At 45.1% G+C, this 17,128-nt stretch overlaps 1 protein-coding gene across 1 annotated transcript; it reads left to right on the forward strand.

The window, feature by feature from the left end:
- Positions 1 to 5,184: 5,184 nt before the first annotated feature.
- On the forward strand, positions 5,185 to 11,278 carry LOC134341764 (zinc finger protein 235-like). The gene has a single exon (XM_063039680.1). The coding sequence runs from the start codon at positions 5,264 to 5,266 to the stop codon at positions 6,398 to 6,400; it is 1,137 nt and encodes a 378-aa protein (XP_062895750.1). The 5' UTR covers positions 5,185 to 5,263; the 3' UTR covers positions 6,401 to 11,278.
- The last annotated feature ends 5,850 nt before the right edge of the window (positions 11,279 to 17,128 follow it).

The following is a 17,128-nucleotide window of genomic DNA, read 5'->3' on the forward strand; positions in this document are numbered from 1 at the left end:
GGGAGCAGCTTTCTGCTTTAACCCAGCTGCTGAATTTTCCATACACACAAAAAAGACTTGAGTGATAGACGTGGAACCGGTGCTTGCAGAAACTTTTAATGGCACCGTGATTACCCATAAATCCCTGCGTTACAAATATCGCCGTCGCCGAAGCACCTATCAAATGCGCAGGCGTCAGCGCTGTGTCGTTGCCGAATATCACGCATGCGCGCAGTACACGATAGGCCTCGGCAGACCGACAGCAGGTAAGAGCGCGTCTCCGGGGATCGGGGGGAAGGTGAGGGGAGACATGGAAAGGGGAGAGCGGAGGGTGAGGGACAATTACTGTGAGCTCCGGGCTCCGTGACCCGCAATCCCGGGACAGTCCTGCTCTCTTCCCTCTCTCTCAGCCCCACCATCCGTACACGGGCCCCGGGGAGCTTCCGGCTGATGAGGGAATGGGAACCGATGGATCTCTCAGACAGAGCTGAGCTCCAGCTGTCTAAATGCAAGGATCGGGAACTCGGAGAAAGGGAACAAAATCTTTTACATCAGCTGTTGAGAAAATCACCTTTGTTCTGCCTCCAGTCACAAACAAGAGAAAATCTGCAGAGAGGGCACAGTTTTAAGGTGCTTGGAAGCAGGTACGAGGGAGATGTCAGGGGTGTTGTGTTCTTTATACGTACCGTGGGTTACTAATAACAAACTATATTCTGGCAGAATTGAACTTTTATTTAACAGCAACAAAACCACGTTTTACACTGCCATGCTTCTCGATCATTCTTCATTTCTGCGCATGCTGGGAACTCTGTCCAGTCACGTCCTGACACGTGATATCAGCTCAAGGGGTGAGTTTTTTTTTACACAGAGTGGTGAGTACGTGGAATGGGCTGCCGGCCACTGTAATGAAGCCGGATACAATAGGGTCTTTTAAGAGGCTCCTGGATAGGTACATGGTGCGTAGAAAAATAGAGGGCTATGGGGAACTCCAGATAATTTCTAAAGTAAGTAATGTTCGGCACAGCATTGTGGGCCGAAGGGCCTGTATTGTGCTGTATTGTATTGTGTTGTATAAATGGGGAAGTCACTTACCCATGACCTCTGGTTGTCATCCCACCCAACATCAGTGGAAAAAGCTGCTTACATTTACCCCATCTATACCCTCATACCTTTTATTATTTCCAACAAATCGTCAAAGCAATGTATAATTTCCTTGTTTATGTTTAGAGCCTTTTTTGGATGTATAAAATGATGAAGGGCATTGATGGTGTGGAGAGCCAGAGGATTCGTTCCCAGGGCTGAAATGGCTAACACAAGGGGCATAGTTTTAAGGTGCCTGGAAATATATACCGAGGGGATGTCAGGGATAAGTTTTTTACACAGACGGTGGTGGGTGCATGGAATGCACTGCCAGCAGCCATTGTAGAGGCAGATACAATAGGGTCTTTTAACAGCCTCTTTGATAGGTACATGGAGCTCAGTAAAATAGAGGGCTATGTGCTAGGGAAATTCTAGGCAGTTTCTAGAGTAAGTTACATGGTTGGCACAACATTGTGGGCTGAATGGCCTGGAATATGCTGTAGATTTCTATGTTCTATGTTGAACAGTGATGTAATACAATCCTCTGATAATCCCCCGTCACTAAGGATGATTTAATTATCTCTGCTAGGGCCTGACAATTTCTGCACTTGCTTCCCATAGGGTCTGAGGGAGTACCTTATCATGCCCTGGAGATTTCTCCACCCTAATCTGCCTCAGGATAGCAAACATCTCTTCTTTACCAGGGTCTCAATATCTGTTGAAATCCAAGGTTCCCTACAGTTTCTATCTTTACCTTTTATTCTGACAAACACACACACCTGCTTTGTACTATCAGAACTTTGCTTTGAAGGCTTCCCATTTACCAAGCACACCTTTGCCAGAAAGCAGCCTGTGCCAGTCCCCAGTGGCCAGATCCTAGTATCTTAATTCCAGGTGTTATTCTATGCCCTGAACACATCCGCCTTTCCTACGCTGCTCCTTGTATTGAAATATACAGGGCTCAGCATATTCACTGCACCATGCTCAACGTTCTTCATTCCTGGCTTTGAGGTCTGAACAACAACTGTCTCCACAACCCCTCCACTATCTGTTCTGTTATTCAGGCCCCCATTCCCCCCGCAACTTTAGTTTAACCCCCGTTACCCCCACCCCACACCATGCAGCTCTATCATCCCTTTGTGCTTCATCTCCCAGATCAATAAAAAGGAGGTACATACCAGGTACAGGCAGACTGGAACAAATGGGGTACATATGAAATACAGGAAATTCAAGTGAACACTTATAAAAGAAATAAAAGAAGGCATGAGGTTGCCCCAGCAGACAAAGTGAAGGAGAATCCTCAGGGATTCTGCAAAAAGATTGGAAGGGAAAAAATAGATGTGGGAGATTTTTTTCTGCAACCGTATTTACACAGGAGATGGACACAGAATCTATGGAAGTGAGACAAAGCAGCATCAACTTCATGGACCCTGAACAGATTACAGAGGTGGAGGTGTTTGCTGTCTTAAGGCAAATTAGCGTGGATAAATCCCCAGGACCTGACAAGTTGTTCCCTGGGACCCTGCGGAAGACAAGTGCAGAAATTGTTGGGGCCCAAGCACAGATATTTAAATCATCCTTAGTGACAGGTGAGGTACTGGAGAACTGGAGGACAGCCGGTGTTGTTCCGCTGTTCAAGAAAGCCTCTAAAAATTATCTAGGAAATTGTACATTGGTGAGCTTGACATCAGTAGTGGGAAAGTTATTGGAATGTGTGTGCAGGAACCGGATATATACCGTAAGTAATTCGATAAATGTAGACTGATTATGGATAGACAGCATGGCTTTGTGCATGGTAGGTCATGTCTAACAAATCTTATAGAGTTTCTTGAGGAAGTTATCAGGCAAGGCAGTGGATGTTGTCCACATGGACTTTAGCAAGGCACTTGACAAAGTCTCATATGGGAGGTTGGTCAAGAAGGTTCAGTCACTCAGCATTCAAGATGAGATAGTAAATTGGGTGAGACACTGTCTTTGGGAGAAGCCAGTGTGTGGCAGCAGATGGTTGCCTCTCTGACTGGAGGCCTGTGACTAGTGGTGTGTCACAGTGATCAGTGCTGGATCTGTTGTTGTTTGTCATCTATATCAGTAATCTGGATGATAGTGTGGTTAACTGGATCAGCAAATTTGTGGCTGACACCAAGATTGGTGGTGTAGTGGACAGCAAGGAAGACTATCATGGCTTGCAGTGCGATCTGGACCAACTGGGAAAATGGTTTGAGAAATGGAAAATGGAATTTAATGCAGACAAGTGTGAGGTGTTGCACTTTGGTATGACGTACCAAGGGAGGTCTTTCACAGTGACTGGTAGGGCACTGAGGAGTGTTGTAGAAGAAAGGGATCTCGGAATACAAGTCTTTATTTCACTGATGTTGGGGGAGTCCAGAACTAGAGGCCACAATTTGAGAATAAGGGGTAGGTCATTTCGAATGGAGTTGAGGAAAAACTTTTTCACCCAAAGAGCTCTGAATCTGTGGAATGCTCTGCCTCAGAAGGCAGTGGAGGCCAATTCTCTGAATGCTTTTAAGAAAGAGTTGGAGAGATCTCTTAATGATAGCAGAGTCAAGGGATATGGGGAGAAGGCAGGAACGTGGTACTGATTGTGGATGATCAGCCATGATCACAGTGAATGGCGGTACCAGCTCGAAGGGCCAAATGGCCTATTACTGCACCTATTGTCTATTGAAATTGGTGTCACAAATGTGATGGAAAGAAAGATTTTGGCCCATTGGCCTTCATGAACCAAAGTACTGACAACAATAGATAGACGTTATCTTGACTTGTGGAGGACATTGGTGAGGCCTAATTTGGAGTATTGTGTACAGTTTTGGTCACCTACCTACATGAAGGTTGTAAAAGAGGTTGAAAGAGTTCAGAGAAAATTCACAAGGCTGTTGCCAGGTCTGGAGAACTTGGGTTATGAGGAAAGATTGAACAGGTCAGGACTTTATTCCTTGGAACATAAAAGATTGAGGGGAGATTTGATGGAGGTATACCACTATTATGAGGGGTATAGATAGGGTAAATGCAAGCTGGCTTTTACCACTGAGATGGGGTGGGATGACAACCAGAGACCATGAGTTAAGGGTGAAAGGTGAAACGTTAAGGGGAACATGAGGGGAAACTTCTTCACACAGACGGTCATCCGGGTGTGGAATGAGCAGCCAGCACAAGTGGTGCATGCGAGCTCAATTTCAACATTTAAGAGGTTTGCATAGGTACCTGGATGGTAGGGGTATGGGAGTGGGCAGTTTAAATAGTTCAGCACAAACCAGATGGCCCAAAGGGCCTGTTTCTGTGTTGTAATTTTCGATGACTCTGACAAGAACCTGAAATAATACAAAAATTCACTCTAAGTCCTTTTAACGGCTGTGCAGACCAACCATTCATCTCAGCAGGAATTTTTTATATAGCGTTAAAACTGTGGCACTTTTAAGTTAATAATACATAAAAGAAAATCCCAGATGCATGACAAGAAAGACAACTTGCCTGATACTCTTTAGGTTACTGTGGGGACAGGCATCCATGCTGCTCACCAATGGAGAGAGTAACTGCGCCAAGGAACAAATTGGAGACGGCAGAAATGCCCCATTCTTATAGAGACAGGAAGAGCATCAGAGAATTTGATGGCCATTCCAGATACCAGCACTGTGCCCAGTTAGAAGATGATTTCTCTCTCCAACTTGGGTTGAACCTCACTGTAACAGTGTGATACCAGATCAAACCTTGAAAACTCAAGTAATTTCATCTGAAATTTCGTCCTAACCCATTGTTGGATTTTGTAAATCTTTTTACAGGTTAAAAACGAGAAGGAATTTAGCTCCTAGGATCTCAAACATGGCACGCCAGTTTTGCTGTCTCTGTCCAGATGTTTGAGAAGTGGAGCAAGGGATTCAATCGACCATCCTTCCTGCTCAGACTGTGGGGAGGGATTCACTTGGTCATCTGACCGACTGGCATGCCCGTCATTTTACACAGGGGAAAGGCCGTTCACCTGCTCAGACAGTGGGAGTGGATTCACTTGGTTATCCCAATTGAAGGTACATCAGCAAGTTCACACTGGACAAGGGCATTCATCTGATCTGTGTGTGAGAAGGGATTCAGTCGGTCATCCCACCTGTGGACACACCAGGCAATTCGCACTGACCAGAGGCTGGTCATCTGCTGAATTTGTGGGGAAGGATTCACTCGGTCATCTGACCTAATGGCTCACCAGCGGGTTCACACTGGGGAGAAGCCGTTCACCTGCTCAGACTGTGGGAAGAGTTTCACTAATTCATCCACCCTACAGAGCCATCAGCGAGTTCACACTGGGGAGAAGCCATTCACCTGCTCAGTCTGTGGGGAGAGATTCACTCAGTCATCCAACCTACAGAGTCATCAGCGAGTTCACACTGGGGAGAAGCCGTTCACCTGCTCAGAATGTGGGAAGGGATTTACTCAGTCATCCAACCTACAGAGTCATCAGCGAATTCACACTGGGCAGAAGCCGTTTACCTGCTCAGAATGTGGGAAGAGATTCACTAAGTCATTCAGCCTACAGAGTCATCAGCGAGTTCACACTGGGGAGAAGCCATTCACCTGCTCAGAATGTGGGAAGAGATTCACTCAGTCATCCCACCTGCAGAGTCATCAGCGAGTTCACACTGGGGAGAAACCATTCACCTGCTTAGAATGTGGGAAAGGATTCAGTCGGTCATCCAGACTACTGGCACACCAGTCAGTTCACAGTGGGGAGTGGCCGTTCACCTGCTCAGACTGTGGGAAGGGATTCACTTGCTCGTCTAAGCTAATGGCTCACCAGCGAGTTCACACTGGAGAGATGCTGTTCACCTGCTCAGTCTCTGAGAAGAGATTCACTCAGTCATCCAACCTAGTGGCACATCAGCAAGGTCACACTGGGGAGAAGCCGTTCACCTGCTCAGTCTGTGGGAAGAGATTTACTCAGTCGTCCCTCCTGCAGAGTCATCAGCGAGTTCACACTGGGGAGAGGCCGTTCACCTGCTCAATCTGTGGGAAGAGATTTACTCACCCATCCACCCTACAGAATCATCAGCGAGTTCACACTGGGGAGAAGCCATTCGCCTGCTTAGTCTGTGGGAAAAGATTCACCCAATCATCCACCCTACAGAATCATCAGCGAGTTCACACTGGGGAGAAGCCGTTCACCTGCTCAGTCTGTGGCAAGAGATTCACTCAGTCATCCAACCTACAGAGTCATCAGCGAGTTCACACTGGGGAGAAGCCATTCACCAGCTCGGAATGTGGGAAAGGATTCACTCAGTCATCCCACCTACTGGCACACCAGTCAGTTCACAATGGGGAGAGGCCATTGTTATGAATCCCCAGATTTCGTTTGCTGTGGACTGTCATTTTGAGAGAGAGAGAGAGAGATTAAGAATGGAAATCAGTCTGACTTGCAGCTTGTTTACATCGCTCACAGCTTGTTTAGTTTTAACCACGGACACAGATACTCAGTCAGACGGAGATGAAGGAGGATAAATGGAAGGTTCAGAACAAGGGAACTACTGGCCAAGGGTCACTGTTTCGAACTTTCCTCTGCCCACAAGGTTGGGTTAATTATCGATTCAGCATACATTGAATGTGTGGTTGTCACCTCGTTTGATCCATAGGAGTGGATTGGATTTGGGGTATCCTGTGAAGACCACTTATGTGTTAACCCTTGCCTGGGTGTGGTGTGGAAATTCACTTGAAGACGATACCCCTTGTGACAAGTCACTTTCGGTGATAATTTGTATGTGGATTTGGAATGACGACGGATAAAATCTACAGCGACTGTTCTCTCGTTTTACCACCATGGATGCTGTGAAACTCAACGTTATTGCCTTCTCTTGACATTTACCCTGGATTACAAATATCTCTCTCTCATCAACTATTCTGTGGTTGAACTGAACTTTCATAGTTTACCATCTCAAGACTCCAAGCCTTGTTTCCCCTGAGCTCAATAGTTTGGGAGTTATATTTACCCACATATATACATATAACACTGTTAACTTTTGTTTATCTTGCTTAAGTTACTATATTGTTAGTAGGTACTAATAAAGATAGTGGATTTAACATCAAAAACAGACTCTGGGTGTAGTCTATTGCTGCTGACTCATTTCTAAAGTGTTATGGGGCCAAATTGGGACCTGCATCCGATATAGGAAAAGATTTGGAGGCATATTGATTAATTATCGATTTCATTGGAGAAATCCCTTTTGATTTATTTGTGTGTGGAAAATCAGCAGCAATGGATGTTGATAGATTTCTGGAAGCACCAACCTCTGAGGCACTGAAGGATACCAGAAGGATTGAGTTGTTGAGTATTGCTAAAAGGTTAAAACTTGCTAAGGTGAAATTGACAATGAGGAGGTCACAGATGCAGAGGATAATAGTTGAACATTATGTATCTGAGGGTGTGTTTAAAGTGGAGGAGTTGGAGGTGTTTCCTGAAAGTAAACCTAGTGAGCTTGGCCTCCCGTACAAGTTAGAAAAATTCAAGATGGAGGCTGTGGAAAGGCAGAGGCAGGTTGAGGCTGGAGAGGCAGGAAAACAGAGAGAAGAGGCGGAAAAACAGGGAGGAAGCAGAAAGACAGTGGCTGTTCGAGCTGGAAAAGATAGAGAGATTGCAGCAAAGGGGTCTAGCATTAGACTCTGGTGATAAGTTTGAGGGCAGTCAGGATGTTAAATTGGTACCTCCATTTGACGAGGCAGAGGTTGATAAATACTTTCAGCATTTTGAGAAGGTTGCTCAGGGTTTGAAATGGCCAAAAGAGGGTTGGCCTATTCTCTTACAAAGTGTAATTAAGGGGAAGGCTCAGCAAGCCTATTCTGCTTTGACAGTTGATGAAGCAGCTGATTATGACATGGTGAAACAGGCTGTGCTCAAAGCTTACGAGTTGGTCCCAGAAGCATACAGGCAAAAGTTTAGAAGTTTGAGGAAATCTGTGAACCGGACTTATATGGAATTTGCTTAAGAGAAGTTTGTGTGTTTTGACCGCTGGTGCACATATAAAAATGTAAATGATGATTTTAACAGCTTGATAGAGTTGCTTTTAATTGAAGAATTCAAAATGTGCGTCCCTGATGACATAAAGATGTAATTAAATGAAAAGGATGCTGCCACTTTGCAGGAGTCTGCTAGATGAGCAGATAAGTTTGCTTTAACTCATAAGGTTAAGTTCACCCAGAATAAGAGGTTCCAAAAGAGTAGCAGGGATAACCAGGGTAAACCAGAAATTAAAGCTGGGACTAGTGATGAGATGGAGGATGAAGGGAAGCAGTTGAAGGAGAAATATTCTGGTCTTCTTTGTTACTATTGTAAGAAAGCTGGTCATATGGTGGCTAATTGTTCTGTCCTGAAGAAGAAAAAGGAAAAGGAGGCAGTCCCACATGCCTGTGATCAGCATGTTGAAGCACCTGTAAACCCACAGGGTTCTGAACATTCTGTTGAGGCTCAGTTAAGGACTGAGAGGTCTGACTGAGTTAAGAAGGGATTCGATCATTTTATGTCAGATGGTTTGTATTAGTAATGGAAGGGTCAACACCGGTACCAGTGAAAATTCTTCGAGATACTGGGACTTCTCAGTCACTTATATTAGTTCGATGATGAGACTGACACTGGTGAGGTAAATCTTATTAAAGGCATTGGGGGCAGCATTGTTTCTGTGCCATTGCACAAGGTAACTTTACAGTCAGGGTTGGTTTCGGGACCTGTTAGGATTGGATTATGCTCCAGTTTACTGGTGGAAGATGTTACTTTGCTGTTAGGGAATGACCTGGCAGATGGTAAAGTTGTTCCTGCAGTGCAGTTGACAACTAAACCAACCACTGACGACTCACAGATGGATTTTAACATTTATCACAGTAACTCGAAGTACGGCTAAAAAGTCTGCCAATGCAGACGGTTCTGTGCAGCATGATTCTGATACCCATGATAGCCAAAATCAGGATTCAGGTTATGATGACTTGTCGGGGACTTTTCTGCCTTCATTGTTTCAACAGGATTCAGGTAGTAAGTCTGATGAGAAAGATTTATCCCTGTCTAGGAAGGAGTTTATAGCAGAACAAAACCGAGACCTTGAGATTGAAGCTTTATAAGAAACATCTTTCTCAGATGATGAGATTAAGAAAATGACGGTAGGGTATTATCTCAAGGATGGGGTGTTAATGAGGAAGTGGAGGCCACCTGCTATACCTGCGAGTGAGGAATGGGCAATTATTCCTAAAGTTTATGGGACTGAAATTTTAACTTTGGCCCACAGTATGCCCGTAGGTGGCCATTTTGACATGAATAAAACTGTAAACAGGATTATGAAAGAATTTTACTGGCCGAATTTGAGGAAAGATATTGTGACCTTTTGCAGAACCTGTCATACTTGTCAAGTTGTGGGTAAACCTAATCAGGTCACCCTAGTGGCCCCACTCTGGCCTATACCTGCATTCGGTGAACCCTTTTCCAAATTTTATTAAAGCTAAAACTGTGGCGAAGGCTCCAAACAAGTTTTTTTACTTTATTTGGTTTGCCTAAAGAAATCCAGTCTGACCAAGGAAGTAATTTTACATCTGGATTATTCCAGCAGGTAGTTTATGAACTGGGAGCTAAACAAATTACATCGTCTGCGTACCATCCGGAATCACAAGAGGCTTTAGAAAGATTTCATTCTACCCTCAAAACAATGATTAAGACGTACTGTGTTGATAATGGGAACGACTGGGATGAAGGAATACATTTGCTTTTGTTCACTGTAAAGGCTGATTTATACTTGTGCATTCGGGATACGCCGTATCCTACACCGTAGGCCCGATTTAATTTTTGCGTAGCCCTATGCCGTAGCGAGTATGTGTAGTTGTGTCTGCATCGCTCTGCACTTCACCACCAAAACGCAAGTTGGCCGTGGGGTTTCTCTGACACTGTTGAGTTTCATCGTGACAGACATGGACAGGGAAATGCATCTCAAATATTTTCCCATGTCGGCAGGTAGATTTGTTGATTTGGTTCATTGTCTCCAACCATTTATTTTGCATCAGTGTACAGACATGGCAGAGAAAAGCAACCAGAAATGCGATGCTACCAAGCGGACCAATCACAGTTGTTGCGGTCTGCATCGCCGCGACGCATGAGTTACTTTTTTGAGGAGGTGCACGTCACCCTACGGCGTAGGGTACAGCGTGGGTACGGCATAGGGTACGTAGTGCCTATGGTGTACACTTGACGCACAAGTATAAATCAGGTTTAAGAGAGTTGGTACAGGAGTCACTGGGCTTTAGTCCATTTGAACTTGTATTTGGTCAGAGAGTGAGGGGACCTTTGACCTTGTTAAAGGAACAGTGGATTGAGGGGGATGTACATGTTAACTTGTTCGACTATGTTTTGAAGTTCAAAACTAAACTATACCAAGCTTGTCGTCTGGCGAGACAAAACGTAAAGATTTCTCAAAACAAAATGAAGTGTTGGTTTGATAAGCGGACCAAAACAAAAGAAAATACAAGGTGGGGGATAATGTGCTTGCCTTATCTCCAATGTTGACGATTCTACTTCAAGTGAAATTCAATGGACTGTATGAATTAGTCTCTCATATTAATGATGTGAATTATGTTATTAAAACACACGACTGACGTAAACTAACACAGGTGGTACACATCAATATGATAAAGCCTTATTCTGACAAGCAGGCACCATCGGTGAGTGTTGTCAAACATATCAATCTGACAACCCTGAGAATGAAACAATTGACTTGTCTGAAAGTTTACACAAGCCAAACATGGTCCCGGTTAGGCTAATGAACTCATCTTGTGGTTAAGTTTTGGGGTTTATTTAAGTTATTTAACGGGGAAATGGTGAATCCTATGATGAAGTGTGTGTGTAATAAATGTATACATGTATGTATATGTGTATACATGTATGTATATGTGTATATATGTTATAGTATGTTTTAAAAATGCTTGTTTTGATGTGGACATCTAAGTTTTTTTTGTAAGTAAAAGCACCTCAATCTAAAACAATTGACTCGTCTGAGACTTTTCACAAGCCAAACATGGTCCCAGTTAGGCTAATGAACTCGGTTGTTCTCGAAAACATTGACAACAAGTTGGCTCATCTGCAGCCAAAGCAACAACAACAGCTGAAGGAATTAATTCTGAAGTTTAAAGATTTATTTCCCGATGTTCCCAAGCAAACCACGGTCGCAGTACATGACGTAGATATTGGTCAAGCCAAACCGATTAAACAACACCCATATCGCTGAATGTAGAGAAGTGTAAATTGGCTGAGCAAGAAATTGATTATATGCTGGAAATGGTATTATTAGGCCTTCAACATCAGATTGGAGCTCACCTTGCGTCATTGTGCCCAAACCTGATGATAGTGTTAGATTTTGCACTGATTATAGGAAGGTAAATGCAGTAACAAAAACAGATGCCTATCCTATCCCTAGGGTGGATGATTGCATCGATAAGGTTGGAAAAGGTAATTTCTTACAAAGATCGATCTGTGAAAGTGTATTGGTGTGTTCCATTGACGGACTGAGGTAGAGAAATTTCTGCATTTGTGACACCTTCTGGGTTGTATGAATACAATGTTTCACCATTTGGAATGAAATATGCTCCAGGAACATTCCAGAGAATGATTGATTCTGTAATTCAAGGGTTAGGACACACAGATGCCTATATTGATGACTTAGTCACAGGGAGTGACACTGGGGAAGAGCATATCTCTGTAGTAGAAAAGCTGTTTGACAGGCTTTCCAGGGCCAACCTTACAGTTGACTTAGCTAAGAGTGAATTTGGCCATGCCTCTGTGATCTATCTTGGCTGTGTTGTAGGTCAAGGCAAGTTGGCTCCTGTGCAGGCAAAATCCAGGCAATTTCTGAAGTTCCTATTCCGACTGTGTGACGAAGGCCCGTCACTGATTACAGACGTCTCATGGTACACTCGGTAAAACACTCAAAGGGTAATCCACACACATTATTCCCTCTGTTATTGTGGTGAGTGAACACATCTCAATAAATCAACCGTCACAATTTTACACTCAACCCCAGCAGTAATAGGTATCAAAAAAGGAAACACACTATGTCACAGTTTTATTATCTCAGGTCAATTTATTCATATCGGGGCGGGGTTCTGAGTTGGATGATCAGCCATGATCATAATAAATGGCGGTGCAAGCTCGAAGGGCCGAGTGGCCTACTCCTGCACCTATTTTCTATGTTTCTATATTCATCCTTCCAATAAGTGTTTTGCCGAAGTGTCATGATAATCTGACGTCTCTCTCCTCCACAGTCACTGGGTCTGAAACAGAGCTGCTGCATAGAGCTGTCTTATATAGAGGCAGCAGCAACCTGCACAGGTGTGCCGATGGTGGAGGATACCATCTTTACCTGGGACAAGGGTTATGTTACCTAATTACTCATCTTGTGGTAAAGTTTTGGGGTTTATTTAAGTTAATTAACCGGGAAATGGAGAATCCTATGATGAGGTATATGTGTATATTGTGAGAACTGGTGGTAGAGTTTCAGATTGTGTGAAATGGAAGATAATTGAGTTAATTAACTTTTGGTTTGTCTCGGGGGATTGGCTTAGCAGTTGTAAGCCTTGGCTTTGGGTTCTTTTTTTGTTTCGTTTGAGGGTGGCTGTTAATTAGACAGGTGACAATTGCAAGCTATATATATATATTGCATTTTTTTAAATTTCTTGTTTTGATGTGGACATCCAAGTTTTTGTTTTTCCACTATTTTTGTAAATAAAAGCACCTCAATCTATTTTTGCCACTCAAGCCATCTTGTTATTTTTCTTAGACAGTTGACACACAGTTTTTGTGACAGACTGGTAAGAAGGCTCTTGGAAGGTTTCTGGGAATGGTTGGATATTATCGTAAGTTCTGGAAGAACTTTGCTGATACTGCTCTTCCTCTGACTAATCTCCTGAAGAAGGGTGAAAAGTTTGTTTGGACTGAGCCTTGTCAGGAAGCATTTGATCGATTGAAAGTTGTTATTTGGGATTAGGCCAATCAATGTAGTGTTGTCAGCAAATTTAATTAACAGATTGGAGCTGTGGGTGACAACACAAGTCATGGGTGCACAGAGAGTAAAGGAGGGGGCCAAGGAGACAACCCTGTGGGACATGTGTGCTGAGGGTCAGAGAGACAGAGGTGAGGGAGCCCACTCTTACCACCTGCCAGCCATCTGACAGGAAGTCCAGGATCCAGCTGCACAAGGCAGGGTGAAGGCCGAGGTCTCTGAGCTTCTTGTCGACACTTCACGCCTTCTTTTGGCTAAAGCTCTGCTCATGACTGCAAGGAACTGCAGAGAACTTTGGTCTCATCTGAAAACATCATAGAAACAAGCCTCCCCTCTATGGACTCTTCCTACACTTCCCCTGCCTCAGGAAAGCAGGCCGTGTACTCAAAGATGCCCACAACTTTGGACATTATTTCTGCAAACCGAATCCCCCAACGGGGAAGAGATACAAAAGCCTTAAAGAGCGTACCACTAGACCCATGGACAGCTTCCTGTCTGCGGTTGTAAGCCAAATTAATGGTCTCCAGTCCAATAAAATGGACTCGACCTCACGATGTAACTCGACGTGACCCTGCCCCATATGTCTATCTGCACTGCACTTTCTCTGCAGCCATAATGCTTTGTTACAGTTATTGTTTTGTCGTATATCAGCTCAATGTACTGTTGTAATGTATTGATCTGTGTGGATGGTAGGTCGGGCAAGATTTTCACTGTAGCTCAGTACGTGATAAGAATAAACATATTCCCCATTTTAATTGTGTGGAAATATTAGACAGACTGAGCTCCTGCTCTGGAACCACAGAGGGAAACTTAACTGTTGTCATTTCTGAGGAATGCAAATAAATAGAAAGGGCTTCAATCTCGCATTACGACCTGCCGTAACTGGGATCAGGTGACCGGTGGTGAGTCTCCCAGACCAATTATACGAATCAAGTTTAATAGCACCGGCAGATGTCATGTAATTCGTTGTCTCTGCGGCAGCAATAGAACCTAATTCGTAACAATAGATTTTAACCATTGTGATTTAAAATAAGAATATACATATTAAATAGTTAAATTATATAAGTAGTACAACATAAACATTTTAAAAATGTAATACTGTAAACTATTTCAGTTGTGTGGAACTATTTGACTGACTGGGTTGCTGCTTTGGAAATTCTGGAGTGAAGCTGAACTAAACTGTACATATTTATGAAAAGCTCAGATAAATACAAAAGGCTAAATTCTCACATAAATGGGTCAGACATCCAGAAACATTGGCTGAACTTCAGCAGGTAAAAACAGTGGAATGAGGCCTAGTCCCAGGCCTCAGCCCAGTGGCTATGGGCAAAGGCCTGGGACGAGGTGAGAGTAAGCATTCGGCACGGACTAGAAGGGCCGAGATGCCCTGTTTCTATGCTGTAATTGTTATGTGGTTATATAGAAACATGCTGAAAATATTGCAGAGTAAAACACTGTCCACCCACAACGAGAGGACGTGACAGATCCGGATCTCTGTGCCTTGTCTGAGCGGGTGAAAGATGAAGCTACACGGACACGTACAGCAGTGACCGGCAGATGCTGCAGATCTGCAGAAAAACGAGAACAGGACACGGGATCACATGAAACATCAAGTGAGAAACAGCAGGAGGTGGCCATTCAGCCCCTCTAACCATCAACAAGATGACGGCTGCTCTCCCATCTCAGACACATGTTTCTGCCCAATCCTCATTTCCTCGATTCCTTCGGTCTCCACACATCTGCCGGGCTCTGTTTTATGTGAGGACGATCACTGAGTCTTCACCGCCCTCTGTGGTGGGGATTTACAGACATTCACCTCCCTCGGAGTGGAGACATTTCCCCTCATCTCAGTCCCGGACAATCCACCCCCTTTTTCAGAGACTGGGATCCCTGGTTCAGCCGGTAATGATGTTGTGTATTTCAATGTGTTCACCTCTCAGTCCTCAATTCTCTAAATGAAAGGGTTATCACATTTGATCTTTCTTCATATGATGACCCCACCACTCCAGGGATCAGTCTGGTGAATTTTCATTGCACTCTCTATAACAAATACTCTCTAACCTCTTTCTTAATCCTCTATGGAATTAATTTCCATCTTCTGCAGCCCCGTGTTGCCCCAACCAGTCACCTCCCACCCCCATCACTATTTCCACCTTCCCACCTCCCCCCTCACCTGGATCCACCTCTCACTCCCCAGCTCTTGCCCCATCCCCACCCCTCACCTCTTTTCTCTGACTATTTCCCGTCCACTCTCAGTCCAGAGGGAGGGTCTCGGCCCGAAATGTTGACGGTCCATTTCCCTCCACAGATGCTGCCCGACCCACTGAGTTCCTCCGGCAGTTTGTTCTTTGGTCTGTGTGACCCGTGTTAGTGTGGGGAGCGGGATTTTACACCATATTCCAGGTACAGTCTCAACAAAACACAAATAATTGTCACTTTGCCCGGACCATTGGCCCCGCTTGCAGGGCAACAGTCTGCCGGTGTTTGCCCCCCAATGTGGTGAATCCCTCTGCTCGCCACCACCGTGGGCTCAGACATTTCCACAGATGAGCCCCTCCTGTCCCCACCGGGACCAACATCCTGTCCGCCCCCTCTCTCACCGTCTTCATCCTTTCAATAAAATCCCCCTCTCCCTCCCCGGGGAACCGGCATCAAACCGACGGGCCGAGCGGTCTCCTCCTACCTCTCAGCGACACATCAGACTCCGGCCGCAGGAGACGCTTCACAAACGCCCCAACTTCCCTCGGAGGGAAATGGAAATAAATCAGAAAGCGGACATTTACTTTGACGGTTGTCCCGCCGTGACGGAAAGTTCGGGAGACGGTGTCAGCGGGGTAACGCCCTCTCGGTTGGTCCGCCTCGGGTATTGGCTGGAACCAGTGATTGACATCGCTTCGGACCAATGGGAATAGCGCAGCGCGTGACTCCTCTGTTGACGGCGGTGGGGGAGGGGCTGGTCACGTGATCAGTAGCCCAGCCGTTAAACCGACCAAGCTCGAGCTCACCAGCGCGCGGTGCACAAAAGGCCCCGGATGATCGGTTGAGGTAAGAAGGGATCTCCGGGTTGGGGGTCTCACCGGGCGGGCGTTTTCAACACCGACTTCGGGTAGTTGCTGTGAGCTCCGGACTCCGTGACCCGCAATCCCGGGACAGTCCTGCTCTCTTCCCTCTCTCTCAGCCCCACCATCCGTACACGGGCCCCGGGGAGCTTCCGGCTGATGAGGGAATGGGAACCGATGGATCTCTCAGACAGAGCTGAGCTCCAGCTGTCTAAATGCAAGGATCGGGAACTCGGAGAAAGGGAACAAAATCTTTTACATCAGCTGTTGAGAAAATCACCTTTGTTCTGCCTCCAGTCACAAACAAGAGAAAATCTGCAGATGCTGGAAATCCAAGCAACACACACAAATTGCTGGAGGAACTCAGCATTAGTACTCTTTTCCATAGATGCTGCCTGGCCTGCTGAGTTCCTCCAGCATTTTGTGTCTGTTGCTTGTTCTACCCCCTCTTGTTCTGGACTTTTCTACCCGTGAGAACATGTTTTGTCCCACTCTCTCTGGGTACATAATGATATCAAACACCTTGCCCTGGGCAACAAGTAGCTTTCACATCACAAATGTGCCAGACTCCAATGAGACAGACTACTGCCCTTCCCTTTATATTCACTGGCATTGCCATCACTGAGTTCACCACCGTCAGTCACCCGGGGGAGGGTTTAGGGGAAATATTTATGTACAATACAGAAACTGGTGTTACCTGTGTGTATTGTAGTGAAGCATTTATAATAAATAGTTTGTACATAGGACAGTCAATATAACATAGAAATGCAATTGTATCAGCATGAATTAATCAGTCTGATGGCCTGGTGGAAGATGATGTCCCGGAGCCTGTTGGTCCTTTTGCTGTGGTACCGTTTCCTGGATGGGAGCAGCAGGAACAGGTTGTGGTGAATCGGGTCCCCAATATCCTTTGGGCCCTTTTTCACCCAGAGGGTTGTGGTTCTGTGGATTGCTCTGCCTCAGAAAGCAGCGGAGGCCAATTCTCTGGAT

Source organism: Mobula hypostoma, unplaced genomic scaffold (assembly GCF_963921235.1).
Source record: "Mobula hypostoma unplaced genomic scaffold, sMobHyp1.1 scaffold_62, whole genome shotgun sequence".
Taxonomy (NCBI): domain Eukaryota; kingdom Metazoa; phylum Chordata; class Chondrichthyes; order Myliobatiformes; family Myliobatidae; genus Mobula; species Mobula hypostoma.

Excerpts from the sequence above, each read along its gene's own strand:
- LOC134341764 (XM_063039680.1), top strand. The coding sequence starts at position 5,264 with ATGGCTCACCAGCGGGTTCACACTGGGGAGAAGCCGTTCACCTGCTCA.